Below are 21154 nucleotides of genomic sequence, written 5' to 3' on the forward strand. Positions count from 1 at the left end.
CAGACCCAGATCAACAATGTGCATAATGTGCCAGCAGATCTGGGTCTGTGCAGTTTGTAGTTGGACTCATAAGCAAATATGTGCAGTAACTGTACTTCTATTTTTCAAACAGCAGCAACATATTTGCGTATTTAAATATACATGTATATCCACATGATAGCATTATTATATATGTTTAGATGTGAGTTATGTTCAGTAACAATATGCCTGTTCCTTGCACAATTATTCTATCTTTGTTGTGATAATTGTAAGTAAAATGTACCATGAATTTAAAATTTAAATCTGTCAAATTCAGTAAGTTTGTCTTATTAACAGCAGCAAAATGTAATAAATATTTATTGTAAAAGTAAAGCTTATTTCAATAAAACTTCATGATTTATATAATGTTTCATAGTCCTATCTACATCCAATTACAGATTATTGGGGGGGGGGGAATCATGTGTAAAATTTGAGTGATATTGTTCTTCATCTCAGAAGAATCCACAGTAATTAAACATTTGTTGTCTGTATATATTTTTTAAAAATTAAAGGCACTATTAAGTGTCAAAAAGATGTTGTTAAAGCATGGAATCATTCTTGCAAGAAACATTGCAAAAGTTTAACTACTAACTGATCATAGAATCCACCATTATTGTTGAAGAAAGAATAGAATATTAAATACTTACTTTTGGATAATAAATATTGGATTATGAATGGAATTGGCCATTTATTTTAGATGATATTGTAATATGTTATTAACTGTTTATTCTTTTGTGCTGTAAAATAAACTTGTTGCTCTTTCATGCAGGGACAGTAAAATACATTGGTTTTATTGATGATGCAACTGTGGCACCAGAGCTCTATGTCGGGGTAAAGCTGGATGATCAGGGTGAGTGCAGACCCCAATTTTTTTTTTTACAAAGCCTCTGAAAACATATATATAGATTTTGATTTTTACATTATCCAACATATCATATCAGTGAAAAATAATTTCATTTTCATTAAAGCTATAACTAAGATACTGAAAAGAAAAGGCTAACTTTTAGAACTGAATTTTCATGGATTTAATCATCCAACGTTTTCAAGAAGTTTTATTAAATTTAAAATAGACTTGGAGGCTCTTTTTATGAGAATTCAAAATAAAGAGACTTTGTTTAAATGACTGTTTATGGTGATAATTTGTTTGCATCTGAGTTATGGTCCCCCTGCTATGGATGCATGTATGAAATATTATGTAAACATATACTGAACAGTGTCAGTAATTTGCAATTTTTTTATATTTTAAAACAAAACGGACACAATCTTTTACTGATGTTTTTAACTTCTCAGTCAGTAAAAAGTAGGACCTTTACATGTTATTTAGTTCAATCACAAAAATACTATCACAGTAAACTCAAGCATATGCAATAATAATAATAATAATAATAAAGACTTTATTTAGAGAAGGTAACTCAGTTAGTTACAGAACTAATCTACCTTGAGGCTTTCTATCTGTTATGTACAATATATACAGTATATACAACATGATGTGAAGAGTCTGGCTTGACACTAAATAATTAAGTAATTTTAAAATTCAAAGTATCAAGCCTGGAACACATTCACAGGCATCAATGAAAACATAAACATATATAAAACATAAAATATAATCCTGCATTGAAATATTCAGCTATGAAAATGATGTAAAATTACAGAAAAGCAGGCAGTATTTTTTGTACTAGAACTGTTCAATTTTCTAAAGATTTCATCCATTTAAGACATTGATTGTGAAAAGATGAAATGCTAGGAGCCTGCCTTATGTCACTGGGAATGTTGTTCCAGTATATTGAAAACATTTTTAAACAATTCCTTCTTTGGCCTTGGTATAATGTAATTTTTTCTTCTTATGGACCTTAAATTTGGAGTGCCATCAGCATCTCTTTGGTGAAAGATATTGCTTAGGTACCCAAAGACACCTGTAGACAATTCACTTCTCAGTAAAGTGTAATCCACTTGTGTGATATCAAATTTTAAACATGTATGCATGTGTTAAGCTGAACTGGGTTGACATTTATTTATGATAAAGCAGTCAACATTTCTAATGTAAGTCTCACTAGTTTTTGTCCTCTCACATTTCTTTAATAGATATTTCCCCTTGATTACCTCATTTTACATATAGTTGTTTTGGTCATCTTACATAGAAAATCATTATAAATAATTGTGTTGTAATTAAATTCCCAAAACCAGTCTAAGAGATTTGGCTCATTGGTACATTTAGGCAATCAATGTCACATCTGGAATTGTGGTATTGAGATCATTTAAAGCATTTTTGAAGGAAGATATGGATTATCTTTCAAATTTTCAGAGGTAAGATAATGTGAAGGTGATACATTATGTTTTCATAGAGAATCTTTATGTTATAAAACAATATCAATATTACTGACTCCAATCAATAAATCTGCATATGCTATTATGATCTTGGTCATGTTTTTAGATACATTTCTAGGGATGATTGAGTCAAATTAATCTTTATTCAATTGATTTTGTTGATACTTGACTCAGATTAAGCAACATGATATCTTCCATTGCTCATGAACTTCCCCATATGACTATTAAAGTACAGTAATTATATCATTTAGGTCTAGTTCACTTTGTCCTCACCAATGGTAATACAAGTAAATGATCAACAGTCGTACAAAATACAAATGCTACCAGAGTTCTTTATTTGTAAAAGAAAAGAGTGAAATACCATCAAGAACATGTTCTTTATTGGCAAGCTAGGATGTAATTCAGACTTGTTTACTTTACTTCCAACTAGCACTGAACTAAAAATGCCTGGAGCATTATTTCATAACACTAAGTTATTGATCTTCTGAACACAATATGCAAAATGTATCATCTTTAATGGTACATAACTATTCAGACAGAGTAAAGTAATTTTGTAAATATCAGGAAATTAAGGCCAATGACAGTAGATTTAAATAACTGACCTCAGTTGATACATGGATAGACAACAAAGTAAAGAAATTTCACTATTTGACAAACTTCAGGTCATTATTAACATAACTGAAATGAAGTTGATACATCCAATAACTTGCATGAAAGAGTGGATGCAAAACACATGAGGCCTGTTTAGTCATTAACAATGACAAAGAGTAACACACCGAGATGCTAGTAGCTCTTACAATGGTCACAACAAAGATGAAAAGTATCATTACAAGCATGAAAGCATTATGGATCTCTTGAGATTTGTATCAGCACAAAGTAAAAAAAAAAGTACATACGCAAAAAATGCTTCAAGGTATCTGAAAAATTAAAAGTAACACAAAAGATTATGATATGTTATAGCCCAAAAATTAGGATAATGCAAAAGATTATGCTATGTTATACTAGCACTATAGATCAATCATCTCATACCTACAGAAGTTAAATCATTAAATATAACAGTTTAAAAGACAAACTAAAGGTGTCATTGATCATTACTGTGCCTTTGAAAGTGTATTGAACATAACTAAATTTTGCAATAGATTCTACAAAAGAGAGCTGGACAATAAACACAGCTAATCACATTCCATCAGGAATTCTGTTTATTGCTTGAGATATATTATTTAATTACAATTTTGTTATTTTTGACACACCCACCCCATCTTTCACAGGGACTCCGGGGGTGGGTGGGGGGCAATGTAATATTTGTCCTACAGATTGTTGCAAATTATGGGCAACCTATGCAACTGTTATTATCAATTTCCAACAAACAGTTTAGGAGATGATAGTTACAGATAGACACATAGAGACTATTTATAGTCACATTATCCCTTCTGCTAAAACTGTATTTCAGTGAAGTACCAGAGGAAATAATATAACAACACATCTAATCTCAAACAGAAGAATAAACTAAAAACAAAACCCTATTAGATTAAACAGTAATACTTGAACTTGAAAAACTAAAAACAAAATCCTATTAGATTAAACAGTAATACTTGAACTTGAAAAACTAAAAACAAAACCCTATTAGATTAAACAGTAATGCTTGAACTTGAAAAACTAAAATCAAAATCCTATTAGATTAAACAGTAATACTTGAACCAGAAAAACTAAAATCAAAATCCTATTAAACAGAATGCTTGAACTTGAAAAACTAAAAACAAAACCTATTAGATTATACAGTAATGCTTTAACTTGAAAAACTAAAAACAAAACCCTATTATATTAAACAGTAATACTTGAACTTGAAAAACTAAAAACAAAACCCTGTTAGATTAAACAGTAATGCTTGAACTTGAAAAAACTAAAAACAAAACCCTATTAGATTAAACTGTATTATGCTTGAACTTGAATGATGAAAGTGATAATGCTGTGTATGCTAAACTCCATTTTTTGGCCAAATATTTATCATAAAAGCAAATTTTACTATTAGTATATATTTTTTATTAGGGTAGAAAAATGGATTTTGGAGATTTAATAGAATAGATACATCTGTATGCCTCTGTACAGTTGAAGTCTGTTTATCTAAATTACCTGTCTTCCTAAGTCCTATCCTTTTGGATGTAACTGGTCTTAGTGTCAAGAAGTTAGGACATAGGTTCAGTTTGGATCAGTGAGTGGTTCAGGTACCATATATATTCAGTTGCAAGTCCAACTACAAACTGCACAGACCCAGATCTGCCCTTGTATAATGCAATGGCAAATCTGTGTGCAGTTTGATTAGGGTAATCAGTAGAACAAATATCATAGACCCATATATGCATGTACATTATGCTACAGCAGATCAGGATCTTTGTTGTTTGCATTTTGACTCAGCTTATACGCAAGTATATGTGGCATGTGGAATTTGGGATTATGAGAATACATGAACTAAATCTGTTGTAATAGACTTATATCATTTACTTTACAGAATTTAATTGCACAATTTTTTAAATATCACTATATAACATTAAAACCATCATTACAAGTTTCTGATTGACTCACTTGCTATAAATGAAAAAAATAAATTATATTTCAGTCAACTCAGTGCACAATGGTATCTTCAATGGGAGAAGATACTTTCACTGTGCAAGGGGCCATGGTGCTGTATTGAAATACAAGGATGTCATTCCCATTAAACATCCAATGTCAAGGCCACAAATATCAGGAAATCCAATGTTTCCTAGCTATGAGGAGGTCAAGAAACAAAGGAAAGAAAGGAATGCTATGTGAGTTCATTAGGCACATCAAATGGTTTGTTGAAAATCATGAATTGTGTAAAACAATAATTATTTCCTGCCTCACCCCCCCCCCAAGTCCAACTGCTACTATTATACTGGACTTTTCATAGCTTCTGTACTGCAATTCAGTTTGCTTAGCCAAAGCATGCAAATATGAGTTGTTTTTCAGAACTCTCTGTATTGTTCCATAATGAAATACATATGATCATTATTTTTATTGCAGTATGTAACATAGCCTACCGTATTTGCTCACTTATAAGTCCAGCCAGACTGCAAATGATAAAGTTCCTGATCTGCCAGAGCATAATGTGCCTTTGTTCTACTGATTACTCCTAACAAATTACAGAATGAGATCTGCTGGAATGTTATGTGATGGCAGATCTGGATCTGTGCAGTTGGACTTGTCTTATAAGCAAGTACATACAGTATATATCTATTTGTGTATTTTCAAGTTAGACTTCACATACAACTTTGAGTTGGTGATTTTAATACCAATTTCTGTTTTAAAAACTGTTTATTTAGTAATACTTACCAAATCTTATGTTCTGAGAAGATCAACTGCCTTGTAAATTCAGCCTTGCCAAAGTGAAGAAAGATATTAGAATCATCTAAGTATTATCAAAGAACATATCTTACTCCAGAAACCATTTTTCTTCTTCAGATACTGTACTTGATCATAATACGTTAGAAAAATTAGAGGTAGAGTAAGTTACATACCCTTACCCCTGGAGTTGGCCTTAGTTACATCCCCCTACCCCTGGAGTTGGCGCCTTAGCTCAGATTTCCTACTGCATGCATAGCAGCTTTGTGTCTCATGTAAGATCCTGGGTTTTGTCAGCACAAGAAATCAATGAAAAGAAAGTCTTGGAAAAAAATGTGTTCCAATAACTGATTAATGACAAGACTTGGTGCCAATATCTCTATTCAAAAGGGAGAGCACCCTCATCCAACCTCTGTCTTAATAAGCAGTTGACTTTTAGTCATTTTATTAGCAAAAGAAAGCCAATAGACATGGTAAATATCTTTTTTATTTGTGAAAGGAAGTTTTGCATGTTATGATAGGGTAACATCTTATATATATATATATATATATATATATATATATATATATATATATATATATATATATATATATATATATATATATATATATACAATAAACTGACAACGAACAGTACAAAGCTAGAATCTAACTAGCCTAAGCGCTTTTGACTCTCAATGAGTCTTTTTCAAAGCCAAATACAAAACAGACAAGACAAACAAATAGAACACAAAACTGTAAAACTGTTGTGTTTGCAAAATTTTAGATGGCTGTTTCTACAGTAATTAAATCTTTAAATGTATAATGTTTGAACATGTTTATTTCAACTTATTGCAGATGCTGCAAAATATTTTTATTGACCCAGAAATCAATGAGCCATAATGACATCTGTTGTTTTATGTAAATTTATATAAGGACAAATTATATCCTAGATATTTCATTGTTATAGTAGTAATTATAGGCTGTTAAGCAAATTTAGATAATTATTTAAAAGAAAATGGGTTGGCTGCAAAAGATAATTTTATTTGTGTATGGCTGTCTTTTTCAAGTCTTCTTGGTTTAAACCGCATGGTTTTAGTGTTCTAAGGCGTCGTATCCAGCAAGATTCATTTTCTTTCCTGGTTTCGGAACTCCATTTGGGGTTGTGAGCAATTGCAATAAGTGTTATACAGTATCACTGAAAGTGTGGCATGGGGAGTAGAAGTGTTTTGCGACCGGGCTTCTGTACAGCTTCTTCGTCATGCAATCATATCTATGAAGATTGATCCTTTTGTGTAGCTTTTCAGTTTTTCTGACATACTGAAGGCTACAGATCTTACATGTGATGAGATAATTACTTTCTGTTTTGCACGTTTTGCTTGGACCATGTATGTTTAGTTTTTCTCTAGTCACTGTGCAAGAAAATGTCCTGGTCTCTATCATATGTTGACAGGTTTTGCACCTTTTATCGCTACAGGGGCCAGATTGACTAGGGTAGTCTTGATTAGTGATTGGCTTTAGCATCGCCCTAACTAGAATGTCCTTGAGGGCTTTTGGTCTCCAGTAGGCTACTACAGGTTTGTTCAGGAGGAGTAACTTTAATTCGTCTGATGATTCCCTGATGGGCCAATGTTTTCCGATGATTTAACCTACTCTGGGGTTGTTGAGATGGTAAATCAGGATAAATGGTATCCTATCAGCCTTTTCCTTCTTTCCATATTTTAGTAGGTCATTGTGGTTTGTTTGTTTAGCCCTTTGGGTTGCCTCCACAATCAGTTCTTTGTCGCAGCCTTGGTAAATTAAATGTTTAGATAAATCTTCAGAACTTTCTATGAATGTTTCATCCTTGGAGCAAATTCTGCGTATACTCAGTACCTGGCTATATGGGATGTTCCTAATGCATTACTTTGGATGACAGCTGAATGGGAGTAGATACTGGTGTTTGTTGGTTGGTTTCGAGTAGATGTCTATATGAAGTTTGTTTTCTACCAGTTTGGTTGTTGTGTCCATGAATTTTATTGAAGGATGTAAGTTGTTTGCCTTTGATATAAAATCGTCCAGACTTTCTCTTCCACTTCATTTCTATATCATCGATGAAGCGTACCCACTGGCATGTTGTAAGTTCATCCAATGCTAAATGTTGACCCTCCAATTTTCCCATAAAGTTTTGTATTAAATAAATTTACATAAAACAACAGATGTTGTTGTGGCTCATCGATTTCTAGGTCAATAAAAATATTTTGCAGCATCTGCAATAAGTTGAAATAAACTAGCTGAAACATAATACATTTAAAGGTTTAATTACTGTAGAAACATCCATGTAAATTTTTGCAAACACAACGGTTTTTGTGTTTTCTTTGTTTGTCTTATCTATGTTTTATATTTGACTTTGAAAAGACTCATTGAGAGTCAAAAGCACTTAGGCTAGTTAGATACTAGTTTTGCACTGTTCATTGTCATTTTATTGCATTTATCTTCATCAATCCCTGACACAGGTGATCCCTTGCTGGATCTAGTGCACTTGAAAGGACTATTATTCACTGTATGATTTGTATTATATATATAGAGAGAGACAGACAGACAGAGAACAAACAAATCAAAGTATGCTGCAGCAAGTCTGAGACGCTGGCACAGCACTTTCAAGATCTGTATATCCCTTTTTCAAGTCAAACACAAATAAAAATTCCACAGAAGCATGAACAAAATATCTGTTTACCTAATGCTGCAGTGACTGAAACCAAAATCAAAGATTATAATCATAAGATATACTAAAGTATAGTTTTCTTTTCTTAATAAGTAGAATATATTAGAATTATATTATTTGATTTTGGTTTCAATAAGGGATCCCTCTCTTCTGAAGCATTTGGCCAGTTCACTTGCTGCATTGTGCTTTGATATGTTTGTTTATTCTATAATTTTTAGCTAAGCTCATCTAAAACAAAATTCACTTGTTAATTTATTAACATTGCATGCTTCTCTCGTTAGAACTAGCAGCTTGATCAACAGAACTTGTTTTCATGCTCAATTGCTGTTTTTCTATTTCCCATGATTCTTACTCTTAATTATTAGCCATAATACTTTATTAATCTTTGATCCACCAACAGTTATTTATTTACTTGATTATTCTATCAGGTAGCAAATCATGTGATATCAGTCAGTTATAAATTGACTTAACAAAACCGGAATTAACTTTATGATCTCTTCAAAACTCATGTATGATAGTGGATCTATTGTTATATAACTTAAGAGTTAATGCTGCCCTTAATTTGTCATGTTTATTAGATGTCATTATTTGATAAACAATTTGAGCATTCCTGGATATGGACTTTGCCAATATGACAGTTCATAATTTTTGAACCTGACGTAAACTTGTTCTCTTTGGTGAAAGTTTTTGGCATTTATTGTATAGAAACTTCACAAATATTCTGTTGCTTAGAATAAATAACACATTCCAACAATAAGAAGTAAGCTATATACAGCATGTTAAAAAAATGTTCTATTGTTCATATTTTAGAAAGTATTTTTCACTTTTTTGTACTGCTCTTTCACTAGCTTGTAAACTTGGGCTATTTTTTAAATGTTTGCTGCCATTTTTCAAGATGTCTTCTAAGCTCAGATCTATGCAGATCTTTCTTCTTTCTTGAAGTTACCTCATGGGCTTGTTCACTTTTCTCAGAATTTCTTCACTTTTTCTTCCAGTATTGTTCTGTTTAATTTACAACAAATAAATAAAATAAATTTTAGTTAAAATTTAGTTGCAAGTAAGCAAAGACTTTTTGTAAATTACATAACAAGATCTTACCGGGTAAACTTATTTTCATTTTATCTAGTGGCCTAGATGTTAGAGCATCTGCCTCAGATGCAGGAGGTCACGGGTTCAAACCCTGGCCAAGTCATAACAAAAGCTTTTAAAATGGTACTAACAGCTGCCTCGCTAGGTGCTCAGCATTAAGACGTTAGTTTTAGGACTGGTCAGCCTGGTGTCAGGATAACGTGCTGGACAAATTGTTTGTGTGATATCTGATTACTGGTATATTATTTGTCTTGTTCTGCAATAATTATTTTGTTGTTTGCAATTATAATTAAAGTATAGAAATTATAAACAAATGAGATAATATATAGTAAAGCAAGTCTGCATGCTTTTTCCGTAAAAAAGGTCAATTATGCAGGCTCGAGCTTGTTTGTTTCAATGAGAAAAGCTAGCAATTTTGTTACCCATGTCTCCAACATAATGTCTGTTTCCTCCATGTGAACTTGTTTGCTCTGCTTTCTTACTGTTTCCATAAACATAATGCTTCTGTAAATAATTATAATTTTTAAACTACCTTTTATTTCTATAACTATCCTGAATCTATGCTGTTGTAATAATTATGTGACTAATGGTTTTGTTTAGATTAATGAATGTGACTTTACTGGTTTTGTTTAGATCAATGAATGTGACTTTAAAGGTTTTGTTTAAACTCATGCATGTGACTAGAATGGTTTTGTTTAGATTCATGGATGTTACTTGAATGGTTTTGTTTCGATTAATGGATGTGACTAATGGTATTGTTTAGATTAATGGCTGTGACTAATGGTATTGTTTAGATTAATGGATGTGACTTGAATGGTATTGTTTAGATTAATGGATGTGACTAATGGTATTGTTTAGATTAATGGATGTGACTAATGGTATTGTTTAGATTAATGGATGTGACTTGAATGGTTTTTCAATTAATAGATGTGACTGTAATAGTTTTGTTTAAATTAATGGATGTGACTTTAATGGTTTTGTTTAGATTAATGGATCATTTGTGACTTTTGTGATTCTCTAAGTCTCGTCATTTTCAATATGACCTAGTAATCACATATCTCTGCAGTGTTTGAATGAACTTTTATTTTAATATTTAAATATGGTTGCACAAGTTCTTTTAAACATTAAAAATGGTAACCTTTGGTTATTTGGAAATTGTTTACAAATATGGCATACTGTAGCCATTTCTGAATAAAGTTTGAAAATACATGTAGTGGCCTTAGGTTGTTTTGTAAAAAATGGTACCAGGTTGCATTGCAAACTTGTTTTGCTTTTTTTAAAAATGAAAAATAATGGAGGTTCACCTTCTGGTGGTCTTGGTTTTTTGTTAAAGTGTGGATGGTAAAACTAACAGACATATACCAGTCTTTTTAAGCTTCTTAAAAACTTGCAAATGAGTCTACTATTCACATTTTAAAAGTTTTGAAAATGGTAGGAAGGGTTCCATGCTGGTGGCCTAGGACAACAACTGGGTATACTGGTATCTAGAAACAGGTTATACTCATATACCTCAAATACATATTTATCATTTGTTTTCTTCTCCATTATTCAGATTACAAGCCACATATAATTCAGCTGGTTTGAAAGGTCCCCAGTATACTGAACCCTATGTTTCTCAAAGATCTTTTCCTCCTGTGATAATCAGAAGTAACTCTGCAAGTGCAGGTTCTAACAGACCTAGAAAGATGGAGCCCGTTATTCATATAGGAGATCCTAATGATATAGCATTACAGGTAAATAATAAAAGTATCAACATGTATTGCTAAATCGCAAAATCACTGAGAATATGAGAGTGAGAGTGAGACAAAGTGTTTGGAGGCATGAGCAGAGGGGTGGGGGTAGGGGGAGAAAAGAGAGGAAATGAAGTGTTTTTTGTGGCATCATGCACAGTATATATGTACCTCATACAGGTAATCGTTTTTGAATGAATGTTTATCAATATTTTAATAATGATTTAGTTAATTATCAATACTATGAAACCATAAACCAGTTATGTATATCAATATTTCAAAAAGACAGTAAATTCATAGTTTTGTTTTATAATGTCTGTCAATACTATTCAGTTACAATCAACAGTACATTGCCTACTTTACAAGAAAACCTGTAAGAAAATTAAAACCTTGTTGAAATGTTAAATATAATAACTATTTGGGAAGAAACAATTGTTTTTCATATCATTATTTAAAATTCTGGTATTATCTTAAATCTGAAATGTTTGCAAATTTTAAAATTTGATTTCAGTACTCAGAATTACCACTGCCACCTGAAAATAAGTGACATAAAATACTAGATATAGACTAGTAGAGGTTTACAATAAATAACAATGGAAATCCACTTCAAAGTTAAACACATTATCATTTTCTTTATGTCTTTTTTTTAATTATTTATTTAGTTAAAAATATATTTTGTTTACAGAGTAATGAAAATATCCATGTATAATGATAGTATTACATAAGAAAATTGTTAATATAGAATTGGTGGTACAACATGTGCAATGACACCAATATTGTTTTGAGGAAAAAGCAGTTCCAGATTTACATATATGTGCAGATTTTGTTTTAAAGATTGTGTGCTACTATTTTATTGATCTGTGGTAAAATAGGAAATATAATTTCATGATATTTAGATGTAATATTTAAGTATTTATTGCAAAATGGTGAGCCATTTCTTAATTTGTAAAACTAAATGCTCATTAATACAAGGAAAGTAATATATACAAGGTAATAATTTGAAGAAAATATAAAATCAGAACAGGAATCATGGAGAAAATGAATTTATAAGAATTGTAACAATTTGATAAATGATCATTCTAAGTGTTTGAATTTGTACGGGTTTATGTTTACAATAAATGCAGTGAAATATAAGAATGTATTTAACTATGAATTCATACATTTTCAAGGATAGAAACATTTGTGGTTTTGCATTAAGTTACTCATTTATGAGTACATATAACAAATTCCTCTATTGTGTCCACAGATAAACATTTGTTTATTGGGTCTTACAATTAATGTTTTATAGTATCCCCAACTATTGCTGTCCCAGGAACTAATATTGAATGTATAGCAACTGTATGAGCATTACTACTTTTGTGTGTATTAATGTCATTATATAATGCCACTACAATTACTATCACTTTCATTAGCACTTCTAATTCAGTTCTGCAGCACTACCCTACCTCAATTGACCCAAAAAAAATTAAAACATCTAAGCACTGTTTTTGGACACCAACAGTCATTTTAACATCTGAATATTGTTCTGTAACATCACCAGTCATTTAACACCAGATTCTATTTTTATTGGCAAAAGGAACTGTCTCCCAGGACAGGTTAAACTATGTTACTTTTCTGCAGGATCTGAGGAAAAAGAAGAACACAGACACACAAAGAAAGATGATCTCAAAAGAAGATTATGAGAAAAAAGAAATGGATCGTCTCCGTCAGTATTTTGCTGGCAGACCCGATGCGGATATACTTGCTCAAACACTTAAAAAACTGCAAATAGCTTATCAGGAGGGAAAAAAATTAAACAAACGAGAAACAATGGACAGAACTAAGGTGTCAGAGGAAAGTGAAACTAGAGATTTTTAAACTGAAAGAATTGTGAGTGGACATTTCATACATCACTTCAGTTTCTGCTGAAGATGAAAATGAGGCACTGCTATGTAAACTGTGACAAACTTTTCCTTTACTCTGGAGAGAGAGAGCTTAAAATTCTTTCCTATATAACGTTCTAGAATTGAAAAATACACAATAATCATGATTTTATTAATCAAGGATGCATTTAGCAAGATTTCTTTTACATTTATTAGCTCACCTGGTCATAAGCTTATGGTATGGCCCTGTGTCTGTCGACGCATGTTTATCCATTCTATATCATCCCTCAACACTGCTATTTTCAACTTCTTCTCAAAAAGCTCAAGGCAAAGCCAATTCAAGTTTAGTAGGAATGTTTCTTAAGACATGCTGAATCAAAATTTTTTTCAGGGCAGATCCCCTTGCAGCAGCAGCGTGGATTTGATAGCAACCATCTGAAAACCTATTTTTCAAGTTCTCTTGATTAAATATAGTGGTGTTATTTCTTAGGATATGCTCCATCAGATTTGAATTTTGGGTGGCTCCCCAGCGATGGTATATGACTTACTTAGCAACCAAGTAAACAACTTGGTTTTTACTGTCAGAATAGCTATCAAACTTGGTGGGGATGTTTGTTATGACATGCTTTATCAAAATTGTACCTGTGTGGCTTCTTTAGAACATTGTAGTCTTCATAACAACCATGTGAAAAAAAATTTAAACTTCATCTCAAGGGATGCTGAGTCAGTTTTGCTGAATTTTGTAAAATTGATTCTTACGGCACAGTGTACCAGAATTGTAGAGTCATATTCATACAGAAGGTGTTGATGTCCCATCTTGTTCAGATGAGGTTACTCAGTATAGAAACACATTTAAGCATGCTGAATACCAGCAATTTCTACCAAATTACTAATAACTGGAAACTATCCCGACATTTGTATCCTTGAACCCAAGGCGCATGAATTAATTCTGCTACATTTGCATTTAAACCAATGAATGACATAAGCACTCCCGTCCTTTTTCATTAATGCTAAACTATAATTAAATAATAAAATATTTCGTCAACATAAGTGATCGATGTCATAAAGATTATCCATTTACTTCTTTTAAAAATTCAAGGTTGTAAATGGATATGTCCAAATATGAGTAGAATAAGCCCAATCAGTCATATGATGCATAACTTATCAGGGTCTATAGTTATTATTATGATTTAAAGTAAACCTCATAGACCCTGATGCATGACGTCATTTGACAAGGACATGTCTGGAAGTATACTGTTCTCAATTGCCTGTGTATCATACACAGATAAATACATTATGGGAAAATGTAAGGGATGATTCTGAGTCAGTAGACACCCAACTTCAATGCTACAATATTGTATATTTTTGTATGAATCTCACTGAAATACAAATTTATATAGCCTTATATAAATTTCAACTACATTTATTTCCTTTATCAGTGACCAGATTTATTGTGTTTGTGGGGTACCAATTTTCTGAGAATTTTGTGTTTGTCCCAACCATAAATTTAAAGAACCCAATAAACAGTTATTCTTCTACAAAAAAAACTAAAAAAAACCAGGATGCCTGTCCCAAAACAATAATATAATCTATTAATGAAAATTGAAACCCCATGATTTCACAGTGCGATATTGTGATATGCCCTTGCTAACATATTTTCTAGCTTCTGTTTAAGCAACATAAACAAGGGAAATGTTTAGAATAAACCCCAAATCATTGAATTTTTATTTCTGAATTGAAAAGTAGAGATTTACATACAGTGATATATTTAATCCATGTAGGTTTATGTTGGTGCCATATTCTAGTGAGAGTTGAATTTTAGGCCAAGCATGTGCTGCATTTAGTAAGGCTGGCATTTGGTAGTGCTTGGCTGCAATCCTACATTACTGACTGTCAGTAGACCTAGGTGACAAAAGCCAGCAGATCACAGAGGTGACTCACTATGAGAGATGCATGCAAATTTTGTTTCACTCACAGAAGATTTCACTTATTGAAACTCAAAAACAGTCATAGAGAACCTTAAAAACAGAGTCGTGAGGAACCATAATAGGCAGTTTATTTATCTTATATGTTATTTACATCACAGGTATTTAGTCATGTACATTTTCTGAATGTGAGTCATACATTTTTGTTAATGAATATCATATACAAACTGGAAAAATTCAATGCTCTGCCTACTTGATGAAAGGAGTCATCCACCATATTGAGCATATTCCCATGAGAGAAGAAGCCATTCAGCAGAGACCAATTGTCTTTTGTGCTAAAGTGCATACTGAATACAATCATGCTGTCAAACCAAATTCTGTTCAAACAGTGCTTAATGCTACCCTTACTGAATGTAATCATGCTGTCCAATCCTACGTATGTTTTAACAGTGCATAATGCTATCCTTACAGAATGTAATCATGCTGTCCAATCCTACGTATGTTTTAACAGTGCATAATGCTATCCTTACAGAATGTAATCATGCTGTCCAATCCTACGTATGTTTTAACAGTGCATAATGCTATCCTTACAGAATGTAATCATGCTGTCCAATCCTACGTATGTTTTAACAGTGCATAATGCTATCCTTACAGAATGTAATCATGCTGTCCAATCCTACGTATGTTTTAACAGTGCATAATGCTATCCTTACAGAATGTAATCATGCTGTCCAATCCTACGTATGTTTTAACAGTGCATAATGCTATCCTTACAGAATGTAATCATGCTGTCCAATCCTACTTATGTTCTAACAGTACATAATGCTATCCATACTGAATGCAATCATACTGTCCAATCTTAACTCTGAACAAATACAATTAAATTAATAATTGATATATTTTATCAGTTAAAGACTAAAATCTATAAGGGGCATAATGTATTTCTCATTAGAGTTTGGTTACAAACAAGTTAAGAGAGAATGTCAACAAAATTTGCTCTTTAACAGATTTTTTAAGTGGGAAAATGCTTCAAAATTCTTTTTATCTCACACATTTAAAGTTTGTCTCAAAGATGTTTTATCTGGATACACTATTGAAATGGTTGTGAAAAACATCATGGCCAAATAAAATACCCATTTTATTAATAGATTAATTTTAGTATCATCTGACAATAACTTTTCTATCATATTGCTATAATCAAAAGATTGCTAAATCCATGCACATACCTGGCATTGGCAACCGTTTTGAACCGTGTGCCAAAACCACTCAATAGAGAGTGCTACATACCAATTCATATCATCCTTCAAGTTAATTATCATTTTTAATATATACAGTACAAAACTACAACTTCTATCTTGAACCTTTCCAAAGAGTCTGGCATGCCACCATTGGCACACATGCCATATGTTTCCAACACCTGCCCTGTATAGTATACCCTATACAGTATACAGAAACAAGACACTTCCATATAATAATCTCCAAACATTATCTAAGATTATAAGACAGAATGGTTTTACAAGACATCATTGGCAGAAAAGGTGTATGTTGGTCTTGGTTGTGACATAAGCCTGCAGAACCCAGGCGGAGCTCTGAAAAAGTACCTAAAGTGAACTGAACCAATCAGAATGGAAGGTCTTGCCTACCAGACCATAATGCAGCAGCAGATCTGGGTCTGTACAGTTTGTAAGGAATAATCAGTAGAACAAAAAGTGAGTACATATAGTAATGTTGTTGTTGTTGTTGTTAATGGGTTTAACTCCATTTTTCAGCACATGATAGGCTATATATACATGGTGGATATACATGGTGGTCAGTAGAACTGGTAGATGAAGAACCCAGGGAAACCCTGGAAAGAACAACCAACCCACAGGAAGAAATACAGTTAACAAAATTGTTCAGAAACAAAGGAAGAGTCCATGTGGATGAAGAAACATCCTTGTAAGCTACATATTATTAAAATAATGTAATAGCTTCAGGGGGTCAAGGGAAATTTATATTCACTATTTGAAAGAAACAAAAGCTGTTGTTTGGGGATTACAAATCAGCAGTTTGTTAGTGACTGAGCTGTTGTGCAAATGTTTTAAGTACTTAATTGCAGAACCCATTACAATGATATTGATTCCATTTTCTAGCAAAATAGTAAACTAATTTAGCATTATACACTCTTGTAGGCTTTTCATTTGTTTCTAGTAGCTTTGCCCATTAACATTTTATGTAATTTTATCAATCAATTTCATCAACTTGTAATAAAATACATTCTGTTTCAAAGATGCTAGATTGCATTTCTCAATGTGAGAATTATTTAGTTTTGTAAGATGTATCACATTAAATTTGTGTTCTTAGTCTTATCTCTATTTGATATTTAGTTACATTTTGAACTACATGTAGTTGCATTATATACTCTAGTATGAGTATACATATAATGGTGAAATATTGTGATATTTTTAAATCCTATATTTTCCATTTTAAAATATACATATATTCACATAATGTATTATGAAAATACATGATTTCCCATCATGTCATGCAATGCTGGATTGTGTGTGCCAATAGAAGTGATATATGCAGCAAGAAAAACAAGCATCTTGTGAGCTTGATCAAAAATGGAAATTGCATTTCACCCTCAAAGAATCAATTTTTTGGTGCAGATATTTGCCTTGTCACCATTTGTGTCTTTACAAGTTACAAAATGTAAATTTATTGCAACATTTTAGTTCATCCTACACCAACAATTCTCACCAACTGCTGGTATTTTTATGCTGACTTAGCAAATGCAATTGAAACTGAGGGGAACATACGAAATGGATGGTCTGTGGAAAAATGAGTTTAATCTTCAAAGCAATTTGCTATACAAGAGCATTTTTTCCCCCTATCTTATGGCCAGAAATATTTCATTTTGTAGTATTCCCCCCAAAAAATTATATTTTAACTTGTGGATTTGCCATTCATTAAAGTACAACAATGTTTACCACACAATGAAATATATCTAGTATTAACTAAGGAAAGAAAAATATCCTCCATATATTTACTAAATACTCTGTGCACTTGATTCAAATGGAATTTTGAAAATGATATCTGTAAGCTTGTTTTCTTTCATCTGCCTTTACATCTGTTGTGGTGAATCTTGCATTTATTTTTTATTTACAGATAATATAATGGAATAAAATTAACTTAAGGCTGATCCATTTAAATGTATATGGTACCCAGGGAAGGCATGCTTTTTTTAATTATATGCAAGGGAAAGCTGATTACTCAGAAAGTTCATATGAAAATGATACAGAATTCTAAATTGCACCTATGGCTGATTACTCCATGTAGAAATTGCATTCCTTTTGTATCATGTATTCTTTACTGGAACATCCCTTATCCTTTACAAATAAAAGTTGGATCAATTAATACATTTCTTGAAGGGTATCATTAAAACTATGTAACTAAAGAATATATATGTACATATTTAATACTTTGAATAATAATAAAAACATGACATTATCTGGCTACTTTTTTCTGAAGGTATTTCTCCAAAATTCTAAACAAAAGTATGATTATCCACAAATATAGAATCCATACCACTTTGATAGTGCAGTGGTAATTATCCTGTGGTGTATATTCAATTCCCAGTTCCAGTATGTGCATGGGTACACAGCTGCCTTCCAAGGTTCTGGTTTCTTCTGAGTGTTCTGGATTTTCTCCACAAATACAAGGACACCACACTGACATGCTAACCATTACAAGCAAATTGCACGAGTTGTTACAACTTTCAATGTTGAAACTTTACACAAAATACTTGATTATGGTCTTTCCTTTTGGACAAGAAAAAACTGTAAACAAAGGATTCCAAATTTCTACAAGTCATTCTAACCTCAAGAATAAAACTTCGAACAAAAGCCTTGATATTGTTATTTAGAGCAATATAGGCTCGGCTAGTTCCAAACATCAAGAGCACCATGCACTATGTGCAAACGTGACTGATATTCTGTGAACCATATGGTGTATATTTGGTGCCCAGTTTACATATATATTTGGGACTATGCAAATGAACACATAGTTGTAACATGACTATAAACCTGTAGAAAATGGGTCATCTCTGCCAAAAGAGCTGAAGGGTATATTGGAATGGCAGTGCATTTTTTAAAATAAATGTCTTGAAGACCTAACAGTAGTTAAACTGAATTAATTATTATACATACACCTTAAGGTGAAGCGCATTATGTTATGATGCCCATTGTACTATTACCAAACTATGTGGATGGTTTGCACTTGGTGTAATGAAGAAGCTTAATGCTAGTGGGTCAAATGGCCAAAGGTCAGTGTAAAAATTGAGAGAAGAAAATTATTTCCACACAACAACATTTGTCGCTCTTCACAAACATGGACCAGAATTTTAAGAATGGTTCACACTATGGGTAAGAAGTCTAACAATTTGAAAGCCAAAAGGTCAACAGTCAAGGTCACTGACTGAAAGAAGTAACAGTTTCTTCCATCAATATTAGTTGTACAAGACAGACTTGGACCGAACCTTGTGGATGACCCCCACTTGGGGTAAGGAAGAAACAAAAAACTGACTTTTGGGGTGAAAATTTCAAAGATAAAAAGTCAATATAGTTTTAAGAAGAAAAATTGTTTTTAAACATTTACTTTAGTTCTATATCATAAACCTGAACTAAACTTTGTGGATGACTTGCACTTGGGTAAGAAAGAACCTACTGCTTTGAGGGATCAAAATAACTTGAGAAAAAAGTAATGGCTTCTGCACAGTATATTTAAATGAAGACTGTACATCTTGAGCAAAGGTGAAGGTCATTTAGATTCACTGATCAGTAATTTCCAATGGTGACTATGGCCTACTAGTGTCTACATAGAGGACTATTACAAACTTAGCAGACTTAGAAAGTGCCATTCACTGTATTTCTAGTGAGGTACTGACAATGTATTTGCAACCAGGATTGGTTTAAACATCATTTCTTTTTTAATTTCTTCAAAGGTTCATTTTGATTTGAAGTGAATAGGAACAATTGCATTAAAGAAATTCACAGAAATGGCTATTCAGGATAATAATAATAATAATAATAATAATAATAATAATAATGATAATATATTATCATTATTAATATGAATTATATTATTATTGTCGCTTTTCTTTTTCTTCTTAAAAATGGTATACTTTATTATTTGTTAAATAGATGTATTTTTAAAGTTCAAAGCTGTCAGGTACTGTAACTTGATGGGGTTTTTGTGCAGAAATACCCTCAAAACCTTACTTTAGCGAGTGCATATACAAAAAAAAACTGGATTAATGCAAGATCAGATGAGAGTAACTATTGGTAATTTATACATGTGACTTCACCTCTTATTTTAGCAAAGATTTTGGGTGCAGTACTAATGGCCTGTCTTGTGATCATGTGGGACTTGATGACACTTGCAACAGAACATGTTGCACTAGACATTCATCACTGATTCATGTTGGCACAGTATGTTTATTGTTCAGCCAACATTGCATCCAACTTGGACAAGGAATCTTCCTTCATCATACTATATTTGGAGAAATCTTAAAAATTTTCTCAATCAAGAATATATGGCTGCAGGGACTGGATGAATCTTTGAATAACTACCACTACCTGGAATAGTCTAGGTTGCTCTCAGTGAATTTTTTTCTCCAAATTTGTCACAATATGACACAAAAATTAAGTTACAAGAAATAATGCTTTCAAAATATATACATTTTTATGCTGTGTTATATTACCCACTCAAAGCCACAACCCCTCAAAATAACACCAGACATATATGGCTAAGATATCCTTCCCAAAACCCACTTTTGAAAACATTAGACATTCTACAATATAATAGCAGAAGGAATGTATATATAATATAGAACTTTTATAATTTCTCGTATCCTTTATTTGTTTGTGTAGTACCAATTAATCCCATTATGTGTTCCATATCTATTAACTCTTTACTCAAATAATTAAATAATTTGGTGGTTTTTTTTTTGGAATGTTTTGCACATGATAGGATATATATGATGACCAGTATATTTGGTGGAGGAATAACTCCGGAACAGCCAATTATTGAACTCGTGTAGACTTAGGTAAGATGTGTGAGTGATCTATAAAGGTGAGTGCCTTAGACCACTTGGCCACCCAGACCCCAAATAATTAAGGACTACAA

General features: G+C 32.1%; 1 protein-coding gene across 2 annotated transcripts in view; it reads left to right on the plus strand.

Moving 5' to 3' along the window:
• LOC149783021 (uncharacterized) overlaps positions 1-18478 on the plus strand; it is a 32509-nt gene extending 14031 nt beyond the window's left edge. For both annotated transcript variants that reach the window (XM_089934609.1, XM_089934608.1), the window contains exons 4-7: positions 788-868; positions 4958-5147; positions 11025-11205; positions 12823-18478. In XM_089934609.1, coding sequence (XP_089790735.1) covers positions 788-868; positions 4958-5147; positions 11025-11205; positions 12823-13059 — 689 coding nt within the window. In that variant the 3' untranslated portion in view covers positions 13060-18478. The remainder of the gene's footprint in view (positions 1-787; positions 869-4957; positions 5148-11024; positions 11206-12822) is intronic.
• The last annotated feature ends 2676 nt before the right edge of the window (positions 18479-21154 follow it).

This window comes from Sinohyriopsis cumingii, chromosome 15 (genome assembly GCF_028554795.1).
Source record: "Sinohyriopsis cumingii isolate HCF-2022 chromosome 15, ASM2855479v2, whole genome shotgun sequence".
Classification (NCBI taxonomy): Eukaryota; Metazoa; Mollusca; class Bivalvia; order Unionida; family Unionidae; genus Sinohyriopsis; species Sinohyriopsis cumingii.